The 12,845-nt window shown below is 34.6% G+C and overlaps 1 protein-coding gene across 7 annotated transcripts in view; it reads left to right on the top strand.

The window, feature by feature from the left end:
* LOC144980491 (uncharacterized) overlaps positions 1-12,832 on the top strand; it is a 45,403-nt gene extending 32,571 nt beyond the window's left edge. For 4 of the 7 annotated variants that reach the window (XM_078928101.1, XM_078928102.1, XM_078928103.1 and 1 more), the window contains 3 exons: positions 583-810; positions 1,381-1,467; positions 2,460-3,304. In XM_078928101.1, coding sequence (XP_078784227.1) covers positions 583-810; positions 1,381-1,467; positions 2,460-2,970 — 826 coding nt within the window. In that variant the 3' untranslated portion in view covers positions 2,971-3,304. Of the gene's footprint in view, positions 1-582; positions 811-1,380; positions 1,468-2,459; positions 3,305-5,223; positions 5,267-12,714 lie in introns of those variants that run through there. The other 3 variants (XM_078928105.1, XM_078928106.1, XM_078928107.1) reach the window with 2 other exon arrangements.
* The last annotated feature ends 13 nt before the right edge of the window (positions 12,833-12,845 follow it).

The raw sequence follows: 12,845 nt of genomic DNA on the forward strand, positions 1-12,845 counted from the left end.
CACCACATCATCACTCCATATTGAACCCAACAAAGGAGATAATTAATACAATAATATGATGCACAAAATATGAAGTTGTGGTTGTTTCCCTTTGACAGATCGGAAATGATACTTTAAAACACACGTTTTGATTTTGCTGTCTGAAATGTTAATTATTATTCTGCCTTACCCTTGGAATAACCCCCCCAAAAAATTGATAAAAATTTTTTGAACTTCCTTGCATTCCCAGGTTTCAAAGTTTTCACAAGATTTAGTTCTTCAGAGCCATGAGGTCCATGGAGCTGGAGTTTATCCCTGTTCCTATAGCATGAAACGGACAATAACAATTGCTTGCTACCAATCGAATAGGACGCTAGTCTTTTTGCAAAATACTTTCTGCCAGATCTAAGAAATCCAGCTACCCAATCACTGTTGGGTGTACAGAATAAAATCTTGACTTTTCCCGGGATTGATCTTAGTCCCCTTTGCATGGTACGCGAGTGCTCTACCAGCTCAGCTATCGGGACCCTCAGCATTTTACCAAGAACTTTGAAATGATATGTCAAAAATATGATTAATTAAAAATGTCCTCATTTCATCCAGATGGTTTCAAAAGCTAAACAGTCACTTCCAAGTCGATGGACGCTGTCACTTCATGTACAAGCCCTGTGGGCGCAACCGGACTCCTGGTCTGACCCAAGAAATGGCCTTGAAAAAGCTGAAATCTGGCCTGAGAGACAAAAAAACTGCCTTTATCTACCACTGCCATAACCATTATTGCTGTCCCATTGGCTTTGAGGAATCGGCCTGTTACGCTTTGGACGCTTACAGGTAAAACTATGAAATAACATCTCAGCGTTTTCTCTTAAGATTTTCTATGATGTATCACATTATTGTTATTGTTATTATTATTATTATTACTATTATTATGTTATCATTATTATTATTATTATTATTATTATTATTATTATTATTATTATTATATTATTATTATTATTATTCTATTATTATTATTATTATTATTATTATTATTATTATTATTATTATTATTATTATTATTATTATTATTATTATTATTATTATTTTAAATCTTCTTCTTCTCCTTCTTCTTCTTCTTATTATTATTATCATCATCATCATCATCATCATCATCATCATCATCATCATCATCATCATCATCATCATTATTATTATTATTGTTATTAATATTTTCAATATGGTGGCAAATGTGGTGGCCTGACAAGGTTTGACCACACCAAATTCATCCAACATGCACGTATTGTATCTAATTTATCAGATTCCACTATTCCTTACTTGTCTTTTTGATTGTTTGTTTGGTCCCCCCCCCCCCCCCACCTCTTCCCCCCTCTGCCCCACCATCCCCTTCACAATGTAATATAGAGAAAAGCTGTCCGAGGAGTCAGTCGAGAAGACTTGGATTCTAATCGGAGACACAAGCAGAAAACATGGACCATTTCATTGCAAGAGGTAAAACACCGACGCGATATCAATTTAAAATGCCTGACGACAGATGGCGCTGTGTCGTTGTTGTGCTGTGTTTTATTGATAACTGTAAGAGGTAGCCCTTCAGAGCCAATAGGCTCATAGAGCCGGAGTTTATCCTAGTTTCTATAGCGTGAAACGAATGAACAATAGCAATTGCTTGCTACCCTTTGGATAGGACGCTAGTCTATTGCAAAGTACTTTCCACCTACCAGATCTAGCAGACCCAGCTACCCAATCACTGCTGGGTTGACAGGGGGGTCAGAAAAAAAAAAATCTCGACCGCACCCGGGATCGATCTTGGTCTCTTTGCGTGTGAAGCGAGTGCTCTACCGACTGAGCTTATCGGGACCCCCCAAATGTAAGAGGTGCTCATGAGAAATGGTCTACAAATTACAAATCGCTGAAAGCCTACTTTTGAAATTTAGCTAAAATATAAGTGCGGCATGTGGTCTTGTAGTATGAACTTGCCTTCAGATTGGAAAGTCCTGGATTTGAAACCCACTCTGAGCAGCGCATTGTTGAATACTTGGAAAAGGCTCATAGTACTCAGGTGTAAAATGAGTACCTACTTGGTCGTTAACAATGTTGTATCTGTCGGAAAAAAAAAAAATTGTAATATCGCCTAACGGCATCGTGTCTTGTCCTTCATGTCAGTCAAGTGTTGTGGTTGGGTAGGGACCCCTTGTAAAGCGCTTTGAGCACATTTGGCTCAAGTTAAAAAAATAAAATTATATTCATTCTTCCCATAAAAGCCCCCTTTTACAGTATCACTCTTACAATAATATACGTCAATGCTTATAAATAAGTACACATTTATACCTGAGTTGAACGTTTTTGTTCACAAATTTTTTATTTTATTTTAAGAGCCATTTAAATTCATTTGAAGTTGATTGTTTAATAATCCATCCAATTCTTATCTTATCTCACGATTAAAATTTTTTCTTCTTTTTTTTTTCATGTATCTTCAACATCAGCTGGGAGGAAATCTGTACCGATCTTAACTGCGAAAGTCCTGAATTCTACAACATTCGACAGTCGTGGAAAGGGGTACAGAAACGGAAAACCAAAAAAATAGGTGGCAACCTTCACTGTATTCTGTCCTTCCAGTCCTGTCAACCCAACATGAACAATCAGAACCAGCATAACAAAGCCAGCATGCAATTACTGCAATCCTTCCACCTTCATCCACCCCCACCTCCGTCTTCCTCACTCAACTCATCGCAAGACGAGGACAGCATCGGGGACAATAAGTGTAACAACAAAGAGGACGACGAAGACTCTATGATGATGACTCCTCCTCCGTGCCGCAATAATGATAATTACGATAACGATGGTGGAGCTGGCGACAAATACTATACGTACATGGGGGAAGATGGACCTGGCGTGTCGGAGATGGAGGAACTGGATGAGATTGAATCTGTTAGTAGCAGTGAAGATTTAGACGATGACAATAGTAGTAATTTTGATGCAGATTCCTTATCGTGATAAATACGAATAATATTGAATCTATTAATAGATTAAGACTATAGTAGTAATTTTTAATGCAGATTCCTTATCATGATAAACTCGAGTATTAATTGAATCTGTTCGTAGCAGTGAAGATTTAGACGATGACAATAGTAGTAATTTTGATGCAGATTCCTTATCGTGATAAATACGAATAATATTGAATCTATTAGTAGATTTAGATGATGATGATGACAGTAGTAGTAATTTTAATGCAGATTCCTTATCGTGATAAATACAAATAATATTGAATTTATTTGTAGCAGCGAGGATTTAGATAATGACAATTCAATCGTAGTAATTTTGATAAAAAGTAATGAATAAAAATGAGCATACCAGCTTTTAAAAAAAAAACAAACACCAAACACAAATTGTTTTAGGCTCAAAACCCTTCTTCAGCCAATAACAAATACAATAAAAACATGAATGTAGATAAAGGAGAATCTGCAAATATTACGATGAGTAAATCTTAAACTTTACATTAAAAAACAAAACGCCCTCTTCAACCAATAGTAAAAACAATAAAAAATCCTATTGGGATTTTAAGTGATTTATGAATATTTTTATTGTTTTTTTTTTTATTATTGGGCGAAGAAGGGTTTTGTGCCCTAAACGTTCTGTATTTGATATTATGTTATTTTTTCGAAGCCGTTAAATTAATTTTGGTTTATTTCTCTTTTCAGGCAGTGTAATGTAACTTTTTATGAGAAAAATTTGGCATTTTAAATAATTAATGGGAAGCCATTTACAGTAAAATTACTTTAAACCGAAAGAAGCTAAACAGAAAAATACCTTAAACCGCAAAGAATTTAATAAATTGTACTAGTTTCTTCATTATCTTTGTACTAATTCTTACGATGAACCGAAATACTTCTAAGAAGGACTTTCTTTAAACCAAAACAACTTGAGAGCACCTTCCCTGTTTCTCTCTCTATTTTTCTTCAAAAATTCGGGAAGGTGGCCCCACATAATAATGCCCGGCGATATTAAAACAAAGAGCGTAAGTATAAGATGAGGGTGAGGGGTGGGGGGTAGGCAAACACTTCAATCACTGCACTTGGGTTTGGCCAGCACCACGATCGCAGACTGGAAAAGGAAGACAACGGGTGACTAGCAGGCGAAAAATGAGGAAAGAGGGGGAGTTGGGGTGTTGAATCACGCAAGCAAGATGTTCTCGCTCGTGTGTTGATGCTTTGGAACTGACTGGATTTTCAACACGACAATAAGGAGGGGGGTGGTAGACAACTTACAATTGACATGCCATTTCATTTCCACTTTGATTGAATGTGAGGGGGGGGGGGGGTTCTATGTAATAAGGCCTTTGAACCTAATGGCTTTTCAACAAAAGAGAGATGTGTAGTAAACAACTTAGCATTGACACGCCTTTTCATTTCCATTTTACTTCACCTCTGAGTATCTGCACATCATTCATTATCAATTATCGCACAAGAACTTTCGATCGTATTTTAGCTTTACTTTTTACTAAAAGAAAGCACTGTGCTTACACGTTGGAGTTTAAAATCAAAATACTATGTGAAGTCGATGGAAAAAAAGTTGATCAAGACGGAGATATGTAAAAAACAAGGCATCCCGAACTCAACTCTTTCAACAATTTTGAATTGAAAACGAAAACCCCCAAAAATATTTTTAAAACACCAAAAAATAAAAAATACAAAATAATAAAATAAAAAAAATAAAAATTTTTTAATGGTTACGAAGACGGCATTTATTCAACAACTACATTTAAGGAGAAACCCATGATACGATTAAATGAGCAAATTTCTTAAATAGTTACTACACTTGAAAAACATCGCAAAATGGGAACTTGCTTTAAACCAAAATGTCTTTAAACCGAAATGGTTTAGAAGGTCCCCAAAATTTCGGTTTAAAGTAATTCTACTGTAATTCGGTTTAGTAGTTGTTAGTCGTTTAGCACTGTCAGATCACTAAGAATCTGTTAACAACATTCACAACAACTGAGATGATGAAAAGACAACATTTCTAAAATTATTTTTGGCTTATTAATATTTTTGGATCGGCCATTTTTTTTTGAACTGGCTTTCCATGTGCTTATTCTTTTTTACACTAGAAGTGAGCAAATAACCTTTTATTCTTATTTGTTTGACATAATGATAATACAATGACAATGGTCCAGTATCTTTTTGTGCTCCATACAATATATTACGAATGACGTTCATGATAATAATATTATTAATAATGTTTTTGTCTCAGTCAGTCACAGATTTGTCTCAACTAGAGGTGATCACTTCATGAGGTCAGTCGACATTTGCTGTGTCAGTTTTCATATACCATTTTCCTTTCCTTTTTTCATACTCATCATAGTCATAGTCATCGCCAGCACACTTTGTCCTTTGCTAGTTCAAGTTATTAGCCACACATCGGCTTAACATAATTTGGGGTTGTTGCCTAATTGGAAATATACTAGTTTTTTAAAAATATTAAAAAAAAAAAAGCCATATTGTTTGCTATTTGACACTAATAGACCTGTTTTACTCTGAATATGAAGCTATATTGAAGATGTTGGAATGTAAGGAAAATAAGAATAATGCAAGTAGCTTAGACAATTGATTAGACAAATATCCATTCAAAACTCTTTGATTTGCAACTTGAAATTACTAAATTTTTAAACAGTATAATATGTGTCTTTTTCAATTTCAATTTCAATTATCAAGTTTGTTCACAAGACAAATTGCTTTAACCATTGCGGCACTAGGGCTCCAATTCTACTTGATGTATCAGTGCAAAATATTTACCGCAAATAATATGATAGTGTAGTCTATAATGAATCTGAACAGAAGATCATCATCATGGCTTATCCCCCCTGGACGTGGCCTCCTCAACTGCCAACCGAAACAAGCCTCTGTCCTGCGCCATCCTTCCACATTCAGTCACTGTCTTATTTCATCCATTCACTGATGTCTTGTGACCATCTTCTTGGTCTATCTCTTCCTCTTTTACCATCCACAATACCCTCTATAAATATTTTTTCAAGGCTGTCGTGTCTCTTGATATGTCCAAAAAAAAAGCAAGTTTTAATTTCTGTATCATCTTCATGATATATGGCTCCTTAATGCCCAGGGACTCTCTCTTATTTTGATTAGTTTCCTTTGCTGTCCAAGGAATGCGAAGAATTTTCCCTTAGAACAGAAAATGTGAAATTATTGAGTGTTTGGATTATAGAGGAAAAAGGTCCTGGACCAACAGGTGGCATGGAGTTCACTTGACCTCTCCAGTCAGCAGACTCGAGAAAGCAGAATCCAGTTGTGGTTAGGCATGGCTATGCAGATTTTTCTGGTCAGCGGCATTGAGAAAGCAGAATCCAGTTGTGGTTAAGTGTGATTATGCAGGTATTTCTGGTCAGCGGCATTGAGAAAGCAGAAAATCCGAGGAAATTAAAAAATGAAGCATCTCAATCGAAGGAAACCGAGGAAAGGTTGGCGTTGGGGATTTTTGCCAATTAGGGGAACTCTTTAATCACTAATTACTATTGACATACAAGTCTCAGAGCTTGAAAGCGAAACACTATTTTTGCCTTTTTAATTTTCACTTTGTGTATGTGTGTGTGTGTGTGTGTGTGTGTGTGTGTGTGTGTGTGTGCATTTGTGTGTTTATTTCAAGCTTACCATTTTTTTCATGCTTTTGAATTTTACAACAAATAACAGCTTTCTCATTGAATTCACCTAGATGTGTTGCTTCCACTGAAAGTGTGCATGATGTCAAAGTAAATTTTACTTTTGGTACGAGATAAAGGATTTCCTTAGTTGGTTAACAAAAAACCCAAACAGAACAGAAAAACAAAAACAAAAAAAAACTCAAAAAAAAACAAACAAACAAACAAAACACTCCAGACCAGTGCAATTTTTGGTAGTAAAGCGCTTAGAGCCTATGTATGGATTAAGCATTGTAAAAGTGCTTATTATAATTATCATTGCTGAACCTAATGAATGAGCCACAATGAAATATACATATCCCAATGTTTTAATATGATAATCATATAAGTTCTTGATCGTTTCTTGATCTACAGATAAATTGAATTTTACCATGAAACTTGTCACATCATAAAACTTCTTTCGTAATGCTTTCATTTAACACCGCTGTGAATAATGCATTGAGACTAATGGTCTGATTCAACAAATGTTGCTTTCAATATAAGCGCTTATTATTATTATTATTATTATTATTATTATTATTATTATCATTGTTGAATCTAATGAATGAGGCATGCTTAGGTATACATATCCCAATGTTTTAATATGATAATCATATGTTGTTTTTTATTTTTTTACTGATCTAGTGGTATACCTCTGGGCTTGTGACCTGTAAGTCGTTGGTTCGTGTTAATAATAATAATAATGGTAATAATAAAGTGTCCTTTTATAGCGCTAAACGCCGAAGCCTCAAAGCGCTTTACAATATACTTGTCAAACCATAAACACACTCGTACCGAGCCAAACAGACACACACAACAGTCGCACACACAAACTATGCAAGTTTTACCAAATGAAATTGACATTCAACAAAATGAAATAAAAAAATAAAATGTATAATTGACTCATCAATAAAAAATGCCTAGGATAAAAATTTCTGGTAAAGATGAGTCTTTGGTAAAGGTTCATTATATATATTTTCTCAGATTCCCAGGTTTAAGATGAGTACCGGGCCAGTAACATAATTGTTGTAATAAACATTGCAATAGAACCTCACAAGCATTTTGTCTATTACAAGTGTTACTCTCACATTAAATATTGCTCTTGGCTTGGAACTCCTTCTAAAGCACTTAGAGCACTTTTAGTGAATATTGTACAAAATTAAAGCCCTTAAAAAAACCCAACAAACGAACAAAAAACAAAACAAAACAAAGGATTTAGAATAAATCGATGTTTTTTAGTACAACTACTTTCCTTGTTTCCTACCTTTAATACCTCCCACTCATGTTAATTGTTAGTTGCTAATGCTAATGTCAATGTTGCCAGATAGCAGTTGATTTCTTTTTTCCCGGGAATTAATTTTGGTCTTGTGATATGTTTTTTCCTCTCACAACTGACAATATTGATTTTTAAAAAATCTCTCCGATTAATAATTTTTTCCTTTAACTTTTGATCACAAAGTTCGGGTAGTTTTCTTTCAATTCGACTCATCATTTTGATATTCATTTATGGGTTAATATTCAAACTTATTGACTAACACATTTTTACAACTTCGTCTTTGATTACCATGGGGATCCTGATAGCTCAGTCAGTAGGGCACTCGCTTCACACGCAAAGGGACTGAGATCGATCCCGGGTGGAGTGGAGTTTTTTTGTCTGATCCCCCTGTCCACCCAGCAGTGATTGGGTAGCTGAGTCTGACTGTTAGATTTGGTGGAAAGTAATTTGCAATAGACTAGCGTCGTCCTATCCAAAGGGTAGCAAGCAATTGCTGTTGTTCATTTCACACTATAGAAACCGAGATAAAGTCCGGCTCTTTGGGTCTAAAGGCTCTGAAGGACTACTTTTTACTTTTACTTTGATTACCATTGTCATTTAAACTTTATAAAAAGAAATAATTAAATTTTTTTAAAAGAAGAAAGAAATGCCACTCAATAGTTAGGAAACTTGGAAGCTAGACCAGGACTTAAATTCAAGAACCCTTTAATGAGTAATGAAAGGTTTGTAAAACGCTTTGAGAATTCCAGTATGCTCGGCAGATTCTAGCACGCTTTTTGGCTTCTTCAGAGAGCACGCTAGAATCTGGTGAGAACTGTACCAAGTGCATTCACTCAATTCTGGTAGGTTTACAGATATTCATCACTCGTGTCTTGACCAAATAAATTTTCTTCTCTTTCCTTTACCTTCTCTTTCTTCCATATAATCAACACAATTTGTCCTCCATTTGATAAATGAAAACATTAAAAATTTGGGGAAAGCATTAAAATGTCCCAAAATCTTATCTTTGCATTTGTAGACAAAGTTGAACTTTCAGTTTCAAACAATTAATGTGCTGAGTGGTACTAAGATGTTTGATGCTGCAAGGAACAAAAATGACTATGGGCAACAATCTCGAAAAAAAGAACAAAATACCAAACAAGGATTATTTCAGGCTCAAAACCCTTCTTCAGCCTTTTAACAAAAACAATAAAAACATTGATAGACGTCTATATACATTTTAAAATCCAGACTGTCTGTCTGAATTTAAAGTGATGTAATTAATGTTTTAGTTATTGGCTGATGAATTGTTTTGAGCTCGAAACATTCCGTGTTTTGGTATTCTGCTCTTTTGCAAAGCTGTTATATTCATTTATGTTAATTAGTTTCAATGTGTTGCAATTTGAATTCAAAGAAGTCTTTTTGTGCCTTACACTTACAAAGTACAGTCCCTCTTCATTAACCACTTAACTGCTGTACTATGGTGGAAAAAAACTTTGTAAAATCCCAGGTTTGAGAGCTTTTGCCAAGGTGAGGGTCATTTAAATCGATCAATATATTTGAAGGATGAGTTTTCTGGCCAAATTTTTAAATACCTGTTTATTTTTTCCCAGAGTACGGCAGTAAACAGGTTAAATACACCTTACTTTCTATTATATTCTATAATACTTATTACTATACCCTATCAATATTATGTATCACTAGTCATTCATACGAATATTGTCTCAAGTGCTGTCAATTTATAAATACATTGGAATCCGCATAAAGTCAACACTCTTAACTCACTCAACCCTAGAGATTTTTGCTACTTTTCAAAATTTGAAAAAATGTAATAAAAATGAACATGTACATAAATAGTTTTATTCAGCTACCATTCACATGCAAAAACTAAAAACATTAGCTTTGATACTACGCCTATAATTTGTCTTAGAAAAATGTAATAAATAGGCATGGGGTAAAAATAACCTGGGTAAACTACGGATATAGTCGGTGTTGGGGTTGAGTGAGTTAAAGTCAACTTCTGCTTTAAGTCAACTCCTCTTGTTGGTCCCAAATTTTCAGTTCGGTGAATAAATAAAATAATGAGCCTTTACCAAAAACACTGCTTTAAGTAAGTAAATCTTAGTGTGTTCCATTGATAATGATTAAAGTCAACCCATTGCTTAAAGTCAACCAATGTTTCTGGTCGTCCTGCGGTGTTGGCTTTATCAGGATTCCACTGTATATTTTATTATTATTATTATCATTGAAGTTTCTGCTTGAAGTGAATTTTATCTCATCATTTTATATTTTACAAACACTACTACACATGCAATTCCACTTCGAATCATATCCTAAAATGCAGCCAGTTCATATTCACATCAATATTGACCACAATTAGTGTGTCTATATATATATATATATATATATATATATAATATATAATATATATATATATATATATATATATATATATATATATACCGTCAACTGGGGTAACTTTGCCTGAAGGGGCAACTTTGCCTCTTTAATTTTGGACCAATTATAGTATATTTAGTTTTGTGGTCCTAATTTCCTTTGACAAAAAGTTCAGTCATTTAACCAAGATAATAACTACAACAAAACTGAGATGACTCAAAATGCTCCAAATTTACAGAGGCAAAGTTACCTCTTAAAGCAAAGTTACCCCTGTTGACGGTATATATATATATATATATATATATATATATATATATATATATATATATATATATATATATATATATATATATATATATATATATATATATATATATATATATCAGGGATGCCAAATCTCCGGGTTTTCCCGTTTTTTTTTTTTTTTGTCACCAGTTCACACCTCAACATTATTCCCTCCAAGAAGAAGGCCATTTGACATAATAAGGTCCTTCTTCTCTGGACAGAAATAATAATATTGATGATGCAACATAGGTAGGCCTCAGCCTCATACAACTTCAAAGGAATGTTTGTGTTGTTTGATGCAAGCCAGGGTTCACAGATAGTAATATAGGAATTAAAATTCTTCCAACAATCCGGGAACCTCTGTGGTGTAATTCTAGCACGCCTGACCTGTAATCAGGAGGTCTGAGGTTCGATGTTCAGTCGAGGAAGACTGTTTTTTTTTCTTGCTTTATCTGGCACCATTTCATACACTTGTTCAGATCTTTATCTTACACCAGTGCCTGCTCCTTAATTTGTCTGACAATGTTTCATAAACACTTGTTCAGATCTTTATCTTACACCAGTGCCTGCTCCTTAATTTGTCTGACAATGTTTCATAAACACTTGTTCAGATCTTTATCTTACACCAGTGCCTGCTCCTTAATTTGTCTGACAATGTTTCATAAACACTTGTTCAGATCTTTATCTTACACCAGTGCCTGCTCCTTAATTTGTCTGGCACTGTTTCATAAACACTTGTCCAGATCTTCATCTTACACCAGTACCTGCTCCTTAACTTGTCTGGCACTGTTTATACACACGTGTTCAGATCTTTATCTTACACCAGTGCCTGCTCCTTAATTTGTCTGGCACTGTTTCATAAACACTTGTTCAGATCTTTATCTTACACCAGTGCCTGCTCCTTAACTTGTCTGGCACTGTTTCATAAACACTTGTTCAGATCTTTATCTTACACCAGTGCCTGCTCCTTAATTTGTCTGACAATGTTTCATAAACACTTGTTCAGATCTTTATCTTACACCAGTGCCTGCTCCTTAATTTGTCTGACAATGTTTCATAAACACTTGTTCAGATCTTTATCTTACACCAGTGCCTGCTCCTTAATTTGTCTGACAATGTTTCATAAACACTTGTTCAGATCTTTATCTTACACCAGTGCCTGCTCCTTAATTTGTCTGGCACTGTTTCATAAACACTTGTCCAGATCTTCATCTTACACCAGTACCTGCTCCTTAACTTGTCTGGCACTGTTTATACACACGTGTTCAGATCTTTATCTTACACCAGTGCCTGCTCCTTAATTTGTCTGGCACTGTTTCATAAACACTTGTTCAGATCTTTATCTTACACCAGTGCCTGCTCCTTAACTTGTCTGGCACTGTTTCATAAACACTTGTTCAGATCTTTATCTTACACCAGTGCCTGCTCCTTAACTTGTCTGGCACTGTTTATACACACTTGTTCAGATCTTTATCTTACACCAGTGCCTGCTCCTTAACTTGTCTGGCACTGTCTATACACACTTGTTCAGATCTTTATCTTACACCAGTGCCTGCTCCTTAATTTGTCTGGCACTGTTTCATAAACACTTGTTCAGATCTTTATCTTACACCAGTGCCTGCTCCTTAACTTGTCTGGCACTGTTTATACACACTTGTTCAGATCTTTATCTTACACCAGTGCCTGCTCCTTAACTTGTCTGGCACTTTTTATACACACTTGTTCAGATCTTTATCTTACATCAGTGCCTGCTCCCTAATTTCTCAAAGGAAAGAGCAGCGGTAAGAGATATATATTTTTGTTTGTTCATTGTAAAACCGATGACCTAATGGATGAATAAAGATTATTTATTCATTTATTTATTAAAAGCTTTACAAGGCCTGTTTTTTTTTTTTTTTTAGGTGAGACGTGATGCTCCATTCAATTTCAGTTTTTTTTAGGCTTTTTTATTACAGAAATAATTTGGTATCCCTGATATGTGACTATGAGCTGCGCTGTAGAAAGATTACAACTGTGTGTTCTTATGCAATTTTACCAACTGCTATAGTGTAAACTTGTGACCAAATATTTTATATTTTAAATTCTATATTTTTTTGTGCTCATTTTACAATTTCAGGAGGTCCAGAATCTGAGCTGATAATAAAATGGTGTCTACATTTATTTACAAATGACTTATAATATATAACTTAAATATTATAATATTATTATACAATAAAAGGAATAAGTCCCATACATGTGATTTGTTGG

This window comes from Berghia stephanieae, chromosome 10 (genome assembly GCF_034508935.2).
Source record: "Berghia stephanieae isolate SIO BIC M18660-M18661 chromosome 10, UCSD_Bste_1.3, whole genome shotgun sequence".
NCBI lineage: Eukaryota > Metazoa > Mollusca > Gastropoda > Nudibranchia > Aeolidiidae > Berghia > Berghia stephanieae.